Here is an 18,468-nt window from a genome sequence, read left to right as displayed (position 1 = left end):
GGTACTGAGCTAACAGCTTCTCTCCCAAATTCAATACGATGAAGATAATCACTGATCTCAAGAGAGGAGGCAGAGTCCACACAACTGTTCATGTTAAGGTACTGACGTGGAAAGAGCAGATGGCTTCAAGTTCTTAGCAATCAATATATCCACTGACCTGACCTGGTACAAGCAGGTTAACAAGTCAATCAAGGAAGCACACCAATGCCTCTACTTTCTTGGGAGATGAAGAAAGATCAGCATGTCGCCCTTGTTCTTCAACAGCATCTACAAGTCCAACATGGACAGCAGCTTTGCTGGATGGATTACATTGTGCTACGGAGGCTGTCCTACTAAACGTCAGAAGCTGCAGAATGTGGTAGATGCAGCACAGATCAAACAAACTTTCCTCTCCTCTGTGGACGTCATCTACTTCTTTCCAACAGCTATCAGAGTGCTTTGAGGAAGCCCACGTGGAGAATGTACAAGCTCCTCAAGGACGGCAGAAGATTCGGGCGGAGGTTTCTGGCGCCGTGATAGCATTGTGCAGGTTAGTAGATTAATTAGTCAGATGGGTATAATTTGGTGATGCAGGCTCGCGGGCTGGAAGGGCCTGTTAACACGCTGTTCCTCTAAAATTAAATAAATTATTTTTTAAACAAATAACAACTGGGGCTGGAATGGTTAACTATAAGCTCGTTATTTTCCATCCGCTCTCGGACGTTTCTCAGCTCATATCTTTATGATGATGTTGGAGAAGGGATGTTACGTCTGCATACAAATATCACATAATTTTTATAACAGAGCCCTTTCTCTGCTTTCATTGTAGTAAAGCCCAATGTATTTCTCTCTCGAGACAGAATAAAGCAAAAATTTCAGTACATTGTAAATCTAACCTTGGATCCAGGTGGAGCTGTCAGCCCCAGGAATGCATATACAGCGTTATTCTCCCGGGCATCAAAAAATGCTTCGAAGTTCTGAAAGAGAGAAGATGGAATCAGAGTTAGGGTTAGGGTTAGGGTTATGCTCTTCACATCTACGGTGCCTGTACCAGAAAAGTCCAACCCATTCACCCCACCCTATCCCTTTACCATAGCCTTCCAAATTTTGCCACCCAAATGTTTGCCCCACTCCCTTCCAAAAAGTTTAATTCGACATCGTCCAGATTCTACAGTTGGTTAGAACCATAGAAAAGCAGGCCTTTCAACCCAACTAGTCTGTGGCGAATGATTATTCTGTCTCATCCCATTGATGTGCACCCAGACCATAGCCCTCAATAACACCCCCACCCCATCTATTTTTTTTTTCTTAAATGTCAGAATTGAGGCCGCATTCACCACTTGATAAGGCAGTCCATTCCACACTCTGACCACTCTCTACGTGAAGTTCTCCCTAATGTTGCCTTTAAACATTTCACCTTCTGGTCTTAATCCATGTCCCCTAGATCTCGTCTTACTAACCTCAGTCAGTGTGAAAAGCCTGCTTGCATTTACTCTATCCATGACCTTCATACTTTTGAATACCTCTATCAAATCCTCCCCCTCGTTCTCCTACATTGAGGAGTAAAGTTCTAACTCGTTTAACTTTTCCCTTTAACTCAGTTCCTCAGGTTATGTTCAAATCTTTCTTCATTCCTTCACCCCATCTCCATTGGTTTAAGTACTGATTAACTTTAGTTCTTATTCTCAGATACTCAAACACTCATCAACTGAAAACCATCTTTTCTCATTGACCTGTGTGAAATGCCCTCCACTGACCATACCCCAACTCCAGGCCCCTCTCCCCTCTGTGCCAGCTTCACAGTTCTCCACCCTAACTGCACCATGTCCCAGAGGGTTTCCTCGGCACTCACCCAATGGCTTTGACATTGAGGGATGATAGTCAGGACAGGATGCCACGTGTCGTGAGGCCAAGACAAGGATGTGCTTCTTCCTCAAGTCAAGGGTTTTTAAACACCCCTTCCTGCTTTCATTCTGTGAGAATAATCTACATCTGTCCATCTCCTAAATTAATCTATGGCCTGGGAGAGGCGTGACAAAACTGACACATGAATAAAGCAGTTGACCTCAGCGTTAATGCTGATCACGTCTCCCACCTCAAAATGGGAGCCTGAAAACTTAATTCAGACGAGATTTATAATTGCTCCAGCATATCCCAAAATTCATTTCAGGGAAGTGGACAAAATAAATTTAGGGTCTTTGAGCTGTCACAACCTCAGGAAGCTGACCCCAACCCCTGACTACTCAGTCACATGAACAGGAAAACCATTTGGCCCAACCAGTGCTGTAAGGAGTTTGTACATTCTCCCCATGTCTCCCCAACTGTTCAAGACGTATCGGGGTGTAGATTAATGGGATGTAAATTGGGCAGTGCCGACTCATGGGCCAAAGTGGCCTGTTACTGTGCTGTAGGTCTAAATTATTTTTAATTTAAACATTTCTCAATTCTATTTCTCTATTTATTTCTGTGTAACCAGATACCACTGTCACCTTGTTTCAGGCAGTCCAGGATGACGGAGACGTGACCTCAAGGAATGATAGAACAGAACACCACGTGTCAACTGGAGATGCTTTGTGGGTCTAAAGTGGCAAATGAGGCCAGTGGGCTGATGGGGTGAGGAGGAGCATGATGGAGAAGGGTCAGTTTGTGAGGTGAGGAGTTCTTTCACTATTTATGCCAGGGGGTAGGGGGGGGGGGTGTCTGTTCTTCTGCTGCACAGCTAAGCTTTCTCCTTCTTGACTCTGATGGGGTCAAAGGCCAGGAATTCCCAAGAATCAGCAATGATGCTCCGTAGGCTTGAGACTTCCTCTGTAATCATCTCCCAGAACAGAGTCTGTCTCAGCAGTGTGGTGTGATTGATACGATATGCCCAAAGGTGCCCCCTGCAAAGGCCAAGGAGGTTGGTAATAGGAGGGGAAAGGTCTTTACAATGAATATGGGGGAGTTTTCAGAGTTATTATTGGTGTTATCTTTCAGTGTCTTGGCATGATTGTTGTAGGTAATCCAAGGCTCAGATATATACGAGTTGAGGTATAGCTGGTGCCCAATAGACCAGGAGTTTCACAACAGGTTCTTGCCCTTCAAATACCCTCTGCCTTGTTCATCTAAAAGGCTGATGAATTTCACTCCACAGAATATTCAGAACTACTGATGAAAAATCAAGTTTATTGTCATCTAATTGTACATGTACAACCCAATGAAACAGCAAAACATGCACACACATACAGAGAAATAAAACACATGCAGGACAAGTATTCCATCTACACAAAAAAATAAATAGTTTTGCACACGAGACTCCCTGATGGATAGTGCGAGCAGTTCCTTTGTTCATTCAGTGTTCTCACTGCCCGTGGGAAGAAGCTGTTCCTCAGCCTGGTGGTGCTTCTCTGATCCTCCTGTATCTCTTCCCTGAAGGGAGCAGCTGAAAGATGCTGTGTGCTGGGTTCAAGGGGTCTTCAATGAAGGGGGGCATTGGCCAGAACTTTCATGGAGAATCCTGAGCAGTTTAGGTCTGCTGATCTAAGAAAGGATGTGTTGACATTAGAGAGAGTCTAAAGGAGGTTCAGGAGATTGATCTCTAGAACGAAGGATTATCATATGAGGAGTGCTTGATGGCTCTGGGACTGTACTCGCAGGAGGTTAGATTAATAATGGGACATCTCATTGAAACCTTTTGAATATTGAAAGGCCTGCATAGAGTGGACATGGAGCAGATATTTCCTCTGGTGGAGAGTCTGGGACCAGAAGGAACAGCTTCAGAATACAAAAAACATCCCTTTAGAAGAGGGGAGGAATTCCATTACTGAGAGGGTAATGAATTTGTGGAATTTGTTGCTGCGGACAGCTATGGAGAACCATCATTGTGTGTATTTAAGACAGATGTAGATGAGTTCTTCATTAGAAAGGGAACCAAGGGGTTACAAGGCAAAGGCAGGAGAATAGAGTTGTAAAGGATAGTAAATCAGTCATGTTGGAATGGCAGGGCAGACTCAGTAACTGAATGGCCTAATTCTGCACCTATGTCTTACGCCCTATGGTCTATAAACTACCTAAATAGCTTTGAAGCATTGTAATCGTACACATCTCATTCTTCATGAGCACCACTCTCTGCACAAAAAACTGGCCCTTCCAATCTCTTTTTAAATGTTCTCTTCTCACTTTAATGTAGGGCTGGCCAAACAGTTTTGGTTGTGGGCCACATCCATAAAAATATAAGGAGTCATGGCCAAACACTTTTCAGCCCAGCAGTTTTCAACCAGTTACACTGCAAATAAAACTTGTGTAATATAAACTTGAAGTTCATGGCCCAAGTGTCCACCTTATGATGCAATGTGTAAATCTGCTGATAGGCTATTAACAATAAGCTAGTAAAGTTAACAGATTATTTGCAAATCAAATAAACACTTGGCTTCTGTGACAAATAAACACTTGGCTTCTGTGACAAAGTATTCATTTTCCCACAGAGTCTGAAATTTTTTGCACTCCCGTACTATTTTCCGTTTTCAGTTCCACTAAGTTTAATTAACTGAATAATTGTTTTCGTCGATGAGTCACATTGCAAAAGTCAGTCGAGCAGTTGTTCAAATTGGCAGCGACATCTAGCATTGAAACTAAGAAGTGCAATGTTCAGACAGTGCAATTTATTGTTGGAGGCTATGTTCTAATGGGCCACATTCCATTCTATTTTTAAAATTCACCCTGGGCTGCAGTTGGGCACCAGCTATACCTATCTATGCCTCCTGGTCTATTGGGCACCAGCTATACCTCAACTCATATATATCTGAGCCTTGGATTACCTACAACAATCATGTCAAGACACAACTCTGAAAACTCCCCCATATTCACTGTAAAGACCTTTCCCCTCCTATTACCAACCTCCTTGGCCTTTGCAGGGGGCAACCTTGGGCATAGTTTGGCACCTCTGCTTTAAAGCTATACCAAGTCTCCTTCACCATAAGAAAACTATTCTGACCATCTCCCCCACACGCTTTTAAACCTCTACAAGGTCACCCTCAGCCTCCCATGACCCAGTGAGAATAAACCCAGCCTATCCAATCACTCCTCAGCCCTCTATTCCAGGGAACATCCTGGTGATAGAGAAACCACAGAGAAAGGGGTGGGGGGGGGGGGGGAGGATAGCGAGAACAAAGGGAATATCCAAGACCAAAGATGACTGGATGACACCTGTCTTAAACTAGAGGGCAGAGGTTTAAGGTGATCAGATTAAAAGGGGCAAACCTTTCCTGCACAAAGAGTAGTTGATATCTATAATGAGCTGCCAGTGGAGATGGTGGAGGCAGGAACATGGAAATAATGCTGTTCAGTAGGATGGCTGCTGAAGAGGTAAACTAAAAGGCCTATTTAAGTCCTATGCAACTCTGTGACTATAAGATGCAACATTCTGCAATGTCTGAAAAATTCAAAATAAAGGACAATGCTACAAACACTCACCAGCATTGCCAAAGAGCTAAAAACAGAGTTTATATCATCACTGAGTGAATTTTAATCAGATCAGGAAAAGATTAGAAAAAGTCAACATGGCTCTCTGAGAGAAGAAGGAATGTGTGGAATAACAAAAAGGCAGAGAAGAAATTTAAGACATTTTCACAACCGCTAGATAATCTCCTGTACAGTGGAGAACAACAGGTTCAGAGAGACTGAGAAACAGAGAAAAGAAAACATACATTTGAAAGAAACTGGAGAAATCATTGAGACTGAAAGCCAGCACATCTCCAAAGTTTGCTGATTTGAATCCCAAGACTTTGGAACAGGTGACACTGGAGATGACCACTTCAGGACCTGTTATCATCCAAACTCCTGTCTCGGGAACAGAGAAATGTCGACCAATTAAAGCAAAAAGAGAACATTGGAAGAACTCAACTGGTCAGGCAGCATCCTCGAAGAGAGAGAAAAATGGTTTACATTTCGGGTCAAGATCCTGGATTGGGTCCTGATGCAAAGCTTTGAACTAAATCATTGACTTTGTATTCCCCTCTATGAATGTTCTGATTCACTGAGTTTCTCCAGCTATTTGATTTTTGCTTCAGATGACTGCATCTGTAGTGCTGTGTTGTTTAGATTAATATTTTCCCTCTCCCCAAAACCCACCATGGGCCCCATCTGTTCTTGATGATTTTTATAAATGATGAATTTGGCAGGTGACAGACAGGTAGGAGGTACTGTGTACAGTGCAGAAGGTTGGCGTAGGTTATAATGGGATATGATCAGGATTCAGAGTTGGTGGAGAAATGACAGGTGAGGTTCAATCTGTGAAAGTGTGAAGTGATGCACTTTGGAAGATCAAACTTGAAGGCAGAGTATGTGGTTAATGACATAATTAATTCTTAGCCCTGTAAAAGAACAGAAGGATTTTGGTGTACCAGCCCAGAGATCCCTCAAGATTGCTGTGCCAGTTGAATGGGTTGTTAAGGAGGTGTATGATGTGCTGCTCTTCATTAGTTGGGGGATTAAGTTCAAGAACCGAGAGGTAATGTTGCAGCTTAATAAAACTCTGGTTAAACCACACTTGGAGGATTGCACTCGGTTCTGATCATCTCGTTATCAGAAGGATGAGAAAGCTTTAGAGAGGTGTAGAGGAGATTTGCCAGGATGCTTACCTGAATTGATGAGCATGTCACATGAAGAAAGGTTGATTGAGCTAAGATTTTTCTCTCATCCTCTGTAGGCAACTTAGGGGTAGACATAATTATGAGAGGCATAGATAGGATGGACAGCTGGCACCTTTTTCCCAGGACAGCAATGGGAAATAATTGAGGACATCTGTTTAAGATGAGTGGAGGAAGGTTTAGGTGTGAGGTAGGGGTGTATTTTGCCAGGGATGATGGCCAATGTTCCCTTTCATTTTTAGTCGTCAGAGTGTGCAAAAATCTTGTGGTGCATTTTTTTTTCCTGTGACAAAAGTATGTGCACACTGAATGATTGTGGAAATATAAACTTGAAATGGCTTCAAGATAATTTTTGACACAGCCTCTCTCTCATGGCTAATAAAAATGTATTGGCATTTTAATATAATGAAGTATAACAAAAACAGCTCATGAAGAGATTATATTCAATAAGTATAATTATTAATTACTGCATTCTTTTTAGGTAACTAGCCTTTTGTGCCCACATTAATTGCCTTTGTGCTGGTTGCAAAATGTATGCACACACACAGCTTAAAGGGAACAGTGGTGGTGAATGTTGATACAATGGGGTCATTTAAAAGACTCTTAGATAGGCACATGGATATTATAATAGAGGGTTATGGATGCAAGGGAGGGAAGGATTCGATTGGTGTAGGTTGGTACAACATCATGGGCCAATCGGGCCATACTGAACTGTTCTATGTTCTCTAAGAGCAGATCAAGTCAGTATGTTCCCCAAACAAATTACATATAACCCAACAGAGATTAATGAAAACTTTAAGGAATTCTATGAACAATTATACCGAACTGAGAACGAAGGGAAAGAAGACAAAATAGAAGAGTTTTTAGCTAAAATTGAACTACCAAAATTACAAGAGGAGCAAAACAAATTGATAAAACCATTTGAAATAGAGGAAATACAGGATATATTAAAAAAAAGCTGCCGAACAATAAAATGCCTGGAAGCGATGGACTCCCAATAGAATTCTATAAAACATTTAGAGTTATTAATTCCTCCTCTCCTGGAAGTAATGAACCAGATCGAAGAAACACAAAACTTGCCAGATTCATGTAATTCAGATTATAAGATAATAGCAAAACTATTAGCAAACAGATTGGCTGACTGTGTACCAAAAATAGTAAAACTAGATCAAACTGGATTTATTAAGAAAAGATGAACAACGGACAATGTCTGTAAGTTAATTAATTTAAACCATGCATTTCAGGGAAATAAGATACCAACAGTGGCTGTTGCTTTAGACACAGAGACAGGGTAGAATGGAATTATTTATTCAAAGTATTACAGAGGTTCAACCTACCAGAAAAATATATTAATTGGATTAAAGCATTATATAAGGGACCATTGGTGAAGGTGACAGTAAATGGATATGTATCGAACCAATTTAAATTAAGTAGGTCAACTAGGCAGGGATGTCCACTATCTCCCTCACTGTTTGCTTTATCAATAGAACCATTGGCAGAACTGATAAGAACAGAAAATAAAATAAAAGGGAAAAAATTAAAGGAGAAGTTTATTAGCAGATGACATCATAGTATACTTAACAGAACCAGAAATATCAATAAAAGAATTACACAAGAAATTGAAGGAATATGGAGAAATATCGGGGTACAAGATCAACATAAATAAAAGTTAAGCAATGCCAATGAATAATGCGGATTACACAGAGTTTAAAAAATAATTACCATTTAAATGGCAACATAAACAATCCGATACATAGGTATTAGATTAGATAATAATTTAGGCAACCTATACAAATTAAATTATCAGCATTAATGAAGAAATTACAGGATGACTTATAACATTGCAAAGAATTGCCACTAACATTGATAGGGAGGGTAAATTGCATTAAAATGAATGTCTTCCCAAGGATAAAATAGCTATTTCAATCATTACCAATTCCCTTAACAGAGAAATTCTTCAATGAACTAAAGAGAATAATAAGGAAATTCTTATGGAAAGGGGGGAAACCGAGGATAGTGCAAGATGAATTAACAGAATGGTACAAACAAGGTGGTTTGCAGCTACCAAACTTCAAAAATTATTATAGAGCAGCACAATTAAGGTATCTATCAGACTTTTATCAGACAAGGGAAAAACCAGATTGGACCAAGCTAGAGTTAGATAAAATAGGGGAGAAGGTACCAGAACATATACTTTAAAAGTGGGATGAAAAACTGGTGCAATATAAAAGTTAACCTGTACTGTATCATTTACTCAACATATGGAAGAAGATTCACTTAGAAAGGAAAAAAAAACAAATTATCAACTACCAAAATTATTATTGATGCAAAATCAACTAATCCCTTTCACAATAGATAACCTTTCCTTTAGAGAATGGGAGAGAAAAGGAATTATAAGAATAGAAAATTGTTTTTTGGGAAATAATTTATTAACATTTGAACAAATGAACTACAAATATGGAATAACTCATGGTACAATGTTTGCATACCACCAACTGAAAACCTACTTAAAGGACAAATTGCGAAACAGGCTGAGATTACCAGAAGGAAGCAGCTTTGAATATGTGATTACAGAAACAACGATAATAAAAAGATTTATAACAAACATGTACATCAAGCTGCAAGAGAATGAAAATGATGAAATAAGCTATAAACCCAAACAAAAGTGGGAAAAATATTTTTAAAAAAAGATAAAAAATGAAATATGGGAAAAGTTATGCTCTGGAACTATGAAGAATATAATAAACACAAGGTTATGCATGATACAATATAATTGGTTACACAGGCTATATATCACACCCCAAAAGTTAAATAAATGGGATCCAACATTATCAGATAGATATTTTCGCTGTAAGAAGGAAACGGGAACAACAGTACATGCAATTTGGGCATGTGAGAAAGTGAAAAAGTTTTGGAAAGATCTAAATCAGGTATTAAATAAAATCACAAAAAGGAACATACCAAAAAATCCAGAGATCTTTCTTCTAAGTAATACAAGAAGTAAAGAATTAGGCCTCAAACTGGATGAAGTGCAAAAAAGATTTATTATGATAGCCTTAGCTGTAGCAAAAAAATGTATAATGTCAACTTGGAAATCAGAAGAGAGCCTGAGAATACAGCAATGGTACCTAGAAATGAATAAATATATTCCATTGGAAAAAAATAACAAATAATTTAAAAAATAATTCACATTATTTGAACAAATTTGGGAACCGTACATGGAACACAACAGAGAAGGCCTACCGCAGACCTCCACCCCTAAAATGATAGAATGATAAGAAGACGAAATGAACTGATCCAGTGTGTAAAAGTAGATGACACAATTTTCTTGTTTATTTTCATTGTGTGATGACATTGTTTAATGGTTTTATTGTATTGTATATGTTGAACGTTTAATGGGTTTGGAAGGGGGTGGGAATGGGGGAGGGAAGGTAGGGGGAATAAAAGGGAGAAAATGCCACTGTGTATATTTAAGAGGGAAATGTTTGTGTGTATTTTGATTGATATGGTTCATAGTGTGAAAAATAAAAATAAAAATTTTTAAAGTAAGTACGTTCTCCCTCAGGCCAAATCAATCTTACCCCACAGTAGTGATCATTATTGAAGATCTGAGGTGGAAGTGGAATTCCGCTCACAGGTCGGTAGTTCTCCGGAACATTCTCCCTCATAAACATTTTGCTCTCGTCATTCACTGCGATGTCACATCTTTCAAACTCTATTTTGTTTGCTTGCAGGTAGTCCAGCACCTCCTGCTGCTGCTTCTTGATCTAGAAGTGGAAGCAGTCCATCCATTACACAATGCAGGAGGCAGAAGCAGACAAGGCGCATGTCTGAGAACCAGACTTTCCCTGGATTTATGCTTAAAATATCAATCGAGTTATCCCTCACCTAATCCCACGGTAGCTTTTTGAGGATGTAGCCAAGTGCCCATTTAATAGTGCACTTACCTTACCAACCAAAACAAATCTCAAAGAATAAATTAGATATATACACACACATGGATGGGAGAGGTCTAGAGGATTATGGAATGGGTACAGGTCAGTGGGACTAGCAGAATGATATTTCCACAGACTAGAAGGGCCAAATGGGCTGCTTTTTGTGCTGCAGTGTTCCATGGTTTTAAAAGCAACATAGTACAGCATAGAACAGGCCCTTGTGACCACCGATATAAACCTACTGCACAGTCAATCTCATCTTTCCCATTCATAACCCTCTATTTTTCCCCAAGTTCATTCATCTGATTGTACATACACAACTGATGGGAAGTGTCTTTCCAGACCATGGTACATAATGATCATAAAATCAAAATAAATATTTGGGATGATTTACATGGCTACAAGGGAGGTTCATCAATCAGCCTGTGGAAAGGAACTATTACCCAGCCTGTCATGATGCTCCTGAACCTCCTTCCTGATGGGAGAGGGTTAAAGATACTGTGCGCTGGATGGAAAGGGACTTCTCTAATTTCTTGATCCTTATTTAGGCAACAGTCCCAGTAAATGTCATCAGTAGAGGAAAGGGTGACCACAGTGATCCTCTCCACCTGCAGGCATCCTTCGGCCACTGAACCCTTTGCTAGTTCGCTGCCCTGGTCACCATCCTGCAGGGTCTTCTTCAATGCTTCTCCTTCTCAAAGGGAGGTGTTCACCCCATTTCTGGTGCCCTGTACCGGTCCACTGCTTCCCCAGAGTCTGAAATCCTTTGTGGTACACTACCCAGCACAGGAGTCACCAATCTTGGGCACATACCTCCATGGTTACAGAATTAAAACTAAAAATCACTGTGTCCTCCTTTAACAGGCAGTTTAAAGCCTGTTCAGAGTCGTCGGCATCAGGACCCGGCAGTAGGACCCTGCAGAACTGTGTTGTGTCTCTGCTCCCCACTCTCCGGACTGATGCTTTGTAGCTACCATAAACACACAATGATCCAGCCAGTCAGGACACTCTTGATGGTGCTCCTGCCAAAGATTGTCAAGAGAGAGGCTGGTAGCTTTTCCTTTTTTTTTTACAATATTATTTATCATTTTAAATATACTTAACAATCAACAGTCACACCAAATACAAAAGATCAAGAGAAACCCTCCCTCCACCCCTTCCCCTCTATACAAGACATTGTAAACAGAGAAAGAACAAAAAAAGCAACCCATTGTCAGTGCATACAGTAAAACATAATCCCAGTGTCAAAATCTCCTTTTTTATAATTATTTTTATTGAGTTATCATACAACCATACATTATATGTCCATATTAATTTAATATAACATATTTGGATTGGTATATCATGTAGAAACAATAATAAATGGACTCATATTCCAAACATAGAGTGAATAGTAAAAAAGAAAAAAAGTTGATTCTAAAGATCTAACCCTCATCCACCAACCAAGGTTGAAATTGGTATTCAAGCAGACTTGAAAACAAGCAGTGGCCTCTGGCGATCCAACGAAACATGCCCATTCACTGCATCCCTGCACCTTGATTAATCTAATTATAAATGTAAGCTATAATTGGACCCAAGTCTTATTGAACAAGATCTTAATCTTCCTCACATTATGTCTGATTTTTTCCCCCAAACTTAGAAAGGGCATAATATCCAGTAACAATTGTCTATGGGTAGTGGAAAGTCCTCTTTCCATTTAAGCAATATTCCACCTCGAGCCAGTGATGTAGTAAATGCTAAGACCTGTTTTTGGTTTAACGTTAAATATATGTTTACATCACGGGAGAAGCCCAACATTGCAATTGATGGACATGGTTTTAGGTCGATCCCAAAAGTGGCCAAAAATGTTCTGGAAATAGCTGTCCAATATTCTGCTAAATTGGGACAAAACCAAAACATTTGTATCAAAGAGACTTCACATCTTTTACATTTGTCACGTAATGAGTTGATAGCTGGGTAGATTCGAGCAAGCTTAACTCTATCTATCCCTCTCATTATCTTAAACACCTCTAAATGTACACAACGCACCACTTTAAATTTAATCAAACTGTGCCTAGTACAGATGAGTCACGGCCAAAATTGAAATCCAATCTTCTTCAGAAATAGACATATTAAGATCATTCTCCCATTCAGTCTTGATCATAAAGAGACAGTTTTTAAATTCAATATATTATAAGGCAGATATTATACCTTTACATACAAATTGTAATTCAAAAAGTTAATCTATGAAATTCAGATCTGGAAAAATGGAAATATTGGAAGTTTAGAATAAATACATTGTCTAAAATAGGGGGAATTGTGGATGATGAGGATTTTTAATATCTTAAAAAAAGAGTGTTTGGCAGATTAAATGACATTGTCAATTGTTTGTAAAGATGCAAAGTTTTGTTGGATAAAAAGATTGTAAAATGTTTCAATTCCTAGACGATTCCATTCTTCATAGTTTGCATCTAAAGTGGTGGGTTGGAATAAATGATTGAGTAGAATAGGACTACTCTGCAAAATCTTTACAGAGGTCCTCTGGCTAGTCAGTAGCGATTGTAACCCTATATTGGCACAAGTGAGGTACCCATGTGCTCTAAATAAGGCTGCCAGATTTTTCGAAAGGTGATATATTTCTCTTTAGATGGCATGTGACCTTTACGGGTGCAATGAAGCTATTTATCTCCAAAGACCACCTATCCATAGTAGATGGGGGTTGGACTTCCATGTTACTGCGATGGACTTCCTAGGAATTCTGTGAATTTAATTTGAGAATTTGTTAGTGATCTATCAAGGGTGGTAAAGTTCCCCAAAAAATAAAGCTCTGGGTCTACTGGGAAGGTGACTCCTGTGATCTTGGTTACAGAGGTCGTATCAGAAGGGCCTCACCTTCATGCAAAGCCAGGTAGAAAGCAAAAAAGAACCTCTGCACCACATTGATAATTCAGGTTTATATTGGTGTAATTTCTGTGGGGTGAGGTACAGATGATGGAAAAAATAATAATGGACTAATCTATACCTGGCATTAATAGTAGCCAACAAACTTCCCTGACATAGATCTGACCAGAGTTGTTCATCAATTGTTGTGTCCGACTCCCATTTCACTCTAGATTTATGAATCTTTCCTTGTATTCCAGATGTTGAAACCCAGGCAATATTTTTGTAAATCTTCTCTGCATTCTCTCTATCTTGCTAATATCCTTCCTATAAGTCAGTGACCACAACTGTACACAGTACTCTAAACTTGGCCTCACCAATGCCTTGTACAGTTTCAACTCCTATATTCTATGCACTGATTTATATAGGCAAGCATACTAAAGGCCTTCTTCACCACCCTATCCACATGCACTCCTACCTTCAGGGAACAATGCATCGTTATTCCTAGATCTTTCTGCTCCACTGCATTCTTCAATGCCCTCCCATTTACCACATATGTCTTGCTTTGATTATTCTTTCCAAAATGAAGCACCTCACACTTATCAGCATTTAACTCCATCTGCCATCTTTCTGCCCACTCCTCTAAGCAGTTTAAATCGCTCTGCAATCTTTGAAAATCCTCTTCATCATCCACAATTCCCCCTATTTTAGTATCATCTGCATATTTACTAATCCAATTTACCACCCCATCCTCCAGATCATTATATATGATAAACAGCAATGGACCCAATTCCAAACCCTGAGGTACACCGCTTGTCACCAGCCTCCATCCTGACAAGCAATTATCTACTACTACTCTCTGGCACCCTCCTTCCAGCCTCTGTTGAATCCATTTGACTATCTCCAAATTAATACCCAAGGACTTAGCCTTCCTAACTAACCTCCCATGCGGAACCTTATTGAAGGGCTTACTGAAGTCCATATAGACAACATCCACTGCTCTACTCTCATCAACATTCCTAGTTAACTCTTCAAAAAATTCAACAAGATTGGTCAAAAATGACCTTCCACGCACAAATTAGTGTTAAGTGTCCCTAATCAGAATCCCCCGTTGCACCTGAAAGCAGCTCAGGCAAAGCTGCTAGCAGCTTTCAGCTTTCAGGTGCCTAGCAGTGGGTAGGCTGTTGACATTCAGCTGGCAACCCACTGACAGCCACCTTCCCCACTGCCTGATAGTCCCCTGACATGGGACTATGGGGCTGGAGCAGCCGGCGTGGGACGTCAGGGGCCTGAAGTCCTGCTTCGGCTGCTCCAGCCCCATAGTCCGGTACTGGGGGGGGGGGGGCTGTCAGGCAGCAGGGAAGCGAGCTGTCAGGCAGCAGGGAAGCGAGCTGTCAGGCAGCAGGGAAGCGAGCTGTCAGGCAGCAGGGAAGCGAGCTGTCAGGCAGCAGGGAAGCGAGCTGTCAGGCAGCAGGGAAGCGAGCTGTCAGGCAGCAGGGAAGCGAGCTGTCAGGCAGCAGGGAAGCGAGCTGTCAGGCAGCAGGGAAGCGAGCTGTCAGGCAGCAGGGAAGCGAGCTGTCAGGCAGCAGGGAAGCGAGCTGTCAGGCAGCAGGGAAGCGAGCTGTCAGGCAGCAGGGAAGCGAGCTGTCAGGCAGCAGGGAAGCGAGCTGTCAGGCAGCAGGGAAGCGAGCTGTCAGGCAGCAGGGAAGCGAGCTGTCAGGCAGCAGGGAAGCGAGCTGTCAGGCAGCAGGGAAGCGAGCTGTCAGGCAGCAGGGAAGCGAGCTGTCAGGCAGCAGGGAAGCGAGCTGTCAGGCAGCAGGGAAGCGAGCTGTCAGGCAGCAGGGAAGCGAGCTGTCAGGCAGCAGGGAAGCGAGCTGTCAGGCAGCAGGGAAGCGAGCTGTCAGGCAGCTGCCCCTGCCCAGACTCAGGAGCCAACGTTTGCTCTGTGACCCCTCTCCCCGCTTCAGACCTTTCAGGTGGCAGAACACCTCCTTCAGTGCTGCCACCTGAATGACCCTTCACAGACACCCGCAGCCTGAGACAACCAAAGGCCTCCAAACCTTTGTCTTGTTAACTTTCCCATGGATATTCTAGGTACCTTACAATTCCAACATACTTAAGGATTTTAAAAATGGTTTGAGGTAGTGGAATGGGTAAGGACTGGAAAAGGTACTGCAAACTTGGCAATATATTCATCTTTACACAATTGACCATGGCAATTAGAGTGATGGGCAAATTCATCCACCTACTCAAATCTTCTTCAATTTTACTAAGTAGCAGACATCATCGAGTTTGTATAAATTCTGAAGATTATCATCCACCATTATTCCAAGGTATCTGATGCCACCCAAGGGCCATTTGAATGGACTTGTTCACTGGTACTAAGTGTGATCAAAATTTGTTAGTGAGATGATTCAACTTTTTCCCCCCAGTTTACCTTGTATCCTGAAACTTTGCAATAAGCTTTTAATAGATTCTGTAATTTAGTAAGGGAATTAATCTGATCTGTTAAATACAGGATTACATCGTCTGCCATAGATTAATTTTGTGTTTTTTCTGACCCACCATAAAACCATTCATCTCTGGGTTACTGTGCCTTCCTGACTAATAAGGAGATGTTGAGAGTCCAGGATAGGTCCTCATTTATATGCACACCAAGGAGTTCCACAGCAGAGCCATTGATGTGTAATGGAGAGTGGTCAACCTTCATCCTCCTGAAGAACACAGTCCTTTGTCTTGTCCACATTGGAACTCAGGTAATTGTTCTCGCACCATTTAACAAGCCTCCCAACCTCTTCCCTGTGGTGTGTCTCATCATTGCTGATGAGGCCAACCTCTGTTGTATCATCCATAAATTTGATGACTCTGTTATAACCTAATCTAGCAGTGCAGTCGAGAGCAGCAGCATGAACAGTAGCGGTCTAAGCACACAACTCCAGGGGACACCAGTACTCAGTGAGATGGAGCTTGAAGTTTTGCTGCCAACCCAAAGAGTCTTTATATCAAGAAGTCCAGGATCCAGTCACCGAGAGGGGAGTTGAGTCCCAGAAAGGACAGTTTATTCACTAGCCTCTGAGATATGATCATATTGGACTGCTGAGCTGGTCAATGAACCACAGCCTGGTGTATGAGGCATCATTCTTCAGGTGGGTCAGGATGGAGTGGAGAGTCAATGCTATTGCATCATCTGCTGATCAGTTTTGCACATCCATGTGCCAATCAAAGAATCTTTTAAATGTCTCTTGTACAACCTCCATCATTGCCCTCTGCAAAGCATTTCAAGCACCCACCACTGTGAAATACACCTATCTCTAACATCTATCCTCAACATTCTTCCACTCTTCTAAAACAGATGCCCTCTGGTATTGGCTATTGCCTCCCTGGGGGAAAGGAGCTGGCTCTCCACCCCATCTATACCTCTCACAATCTCATGCACCTCTATTGAGTTCTGCACTCTCATCTTCTGTCACATCAAAGAGAAGTTTAATTGTTTGGTCCTCAACAATAAAGAATTGCATTTTACTCTTTGTGGTGCTATCTTTAAGAAACATGGCAAGTTCTGTACTTAGGCAGCATATTGGTGCAGACAGCAGAACAATTACAACAACCTGGTTCAAACCTGACCTCCAATACTATTAGTGTGGAGCTGGTTCCCTCTGTGACCTTGTGGGCTTCCTTCATGCGCTTTGGTTTCCTCCCACATTCCAAAAAGGTTGACTTGGCTGGTTGGGCACACTAAATGGTCCCCACGATAAGTGATTGAATTTATGTGCTGTGAAAAAGTTGCTGTGGAAATGTGACTGCATTGTGTGCCCGTTATGAGCCCAAAGACCCGAAAACCCAGCAGCAATAGATATTCACCAGGCTTTGGTGCTTGAAAGGTAAATGGTTACCGCTCAGGAATATTCTTGTTGGTTTTCAGAGAAAGATTTGTTGTTCCAGGACATCCACAACTGATTTACTTCCATCAGCCACTTTAGTGCCTTGCTGACAAAACTCGTCCCATCAGGGTTTTCCAGATGATAACTTTTTTCTTTCAGATCACCACAGAGTTCCTTTTTGTTTCTCTTATTCCAAGTGAAACATTAGACAGCCAGTCCTCTCCTCTTGCATGACCAGGCTGAGCTAAGAACTCACAATCAATCTTCCAAATGGGGTTTCCACAAGTTTGCCAGCTTGTCCTGTTCCAGTCCCAGCTGCTGCTGCTGACTGTAAAACTGTAGAACTGATCTCTCTCTCTCTCTCTCTCTGAGAAAAAAACCTGTTTTACTCTCTCTCTGCTTGTAAAACCACATGACCTTCTTAGAACAGCAAGTTCCCTTCCAGGCTATATGTGGCTCCAACAACTTATTTCATCTGTTGCCTTTTTGCAAACAACAATCCATTGGTGAAGTCTCTTCAGTACTCTCCAAAGCTTTTGCAAAGGCTCTGAGGCCCTGACATGTCTAGCATTAGCAGATCTCCAGTATTTTAAATAAGATCTGTTTTAAAGTTTTTGTATGTGACCTACACTAATAAACCCTGCCCCAATTTATCTCCCAAAAACATAACTATATTATTTCACAGTGCCAGCATAGACTTGACTGGCCCAATAGCCTCCTTCTTGGTTTTCAACACACACAACCATTATAAATGGTAATGTATGGTCTGAGAAATACTTGCATGTGTTTAGTATTGAATTAATGTGAAAATAATATGGTGGCATAATCACATGGCTTTAAACATGTCAAAGGGACCATCCATCACATAACACAGCTCCCTCCATTACCCCACTATTTTAATTCCCATCTCAAGAAACATGGAGTCATATAGCACGGAGCAAGCCCATTGTCACAACTCATCCATGCCAAGCATGTCGACATTCTGGACTCATCCCATTTGGACTATATCCTTCTAATACCTTCAAATCCACATACCTACCCAAATGAGGTTCAAAAAATTGTGGAGGATCCCTACTACACCATTCATCACACAGGATCTTTTACCCACTGCCATCAAGAACATCAGAATCAGGACTGCCAGGCTGGGAAATAGCTTCTTCCCACAGGCTGCGAAATTGACAAGCAGTA

General features: G+C 41.3%; 1 protein-coding gene across 5 annotated transcripts in view; it reads right to left on the bottom strand.

Moving 5' to 3' along the window:
* Window positions 1-18,468, bottom strand: part of LOC138740656 (adapter SH3BGRL-like) — a 67,197-nt gene that overhangs the window by 4,847 nt on the left and 43,882 nt on the right. For 4 of the 5 annotated variants that reach the window (XM_069893624.1, XM_069893621.1, XM_069893625.1 and 1 more), the window contains 2 exons: window positions 10,187-10,372; window positions 876-956 (listed from right to left, as the gene is read on the bottom strand). In XM_069893624.1, coding sequence (XP_069749725.1) covers window positions 876-956; window positions 10,187-10,372 — 267 coding nt within the window. Of the gene's footprint in view, window positions 1-875; window positions 957-3,157; window positions 3,499-10,186; window positions 10,373-18,468 lie in introns of those variants that run through there. The other variant, XM_069893623.1, reaches the window with a different exon arrangement.

This window comes from Narcine bancroftii, chromosome 8, assembly GCF_036971445.1.
Source record: "Narcine bancroftii isolate sNarBan1 chromosome 8, sNarBan1.hap1, whole genome shotgun sequence".
Classification (NCBI taxonomy): domain Eukaryota; kingdom Metazoa; phylum Chordata; class Chondrichthyes; order Torpediniformes; family Narcinidae; genus Narcine; species Narcine bancroftii.
The sequence above is the reverse complement of the archived record's forward strand: the minus strand, read 5'-3'. Positions and strand labels throughout refer to the sequence as shown.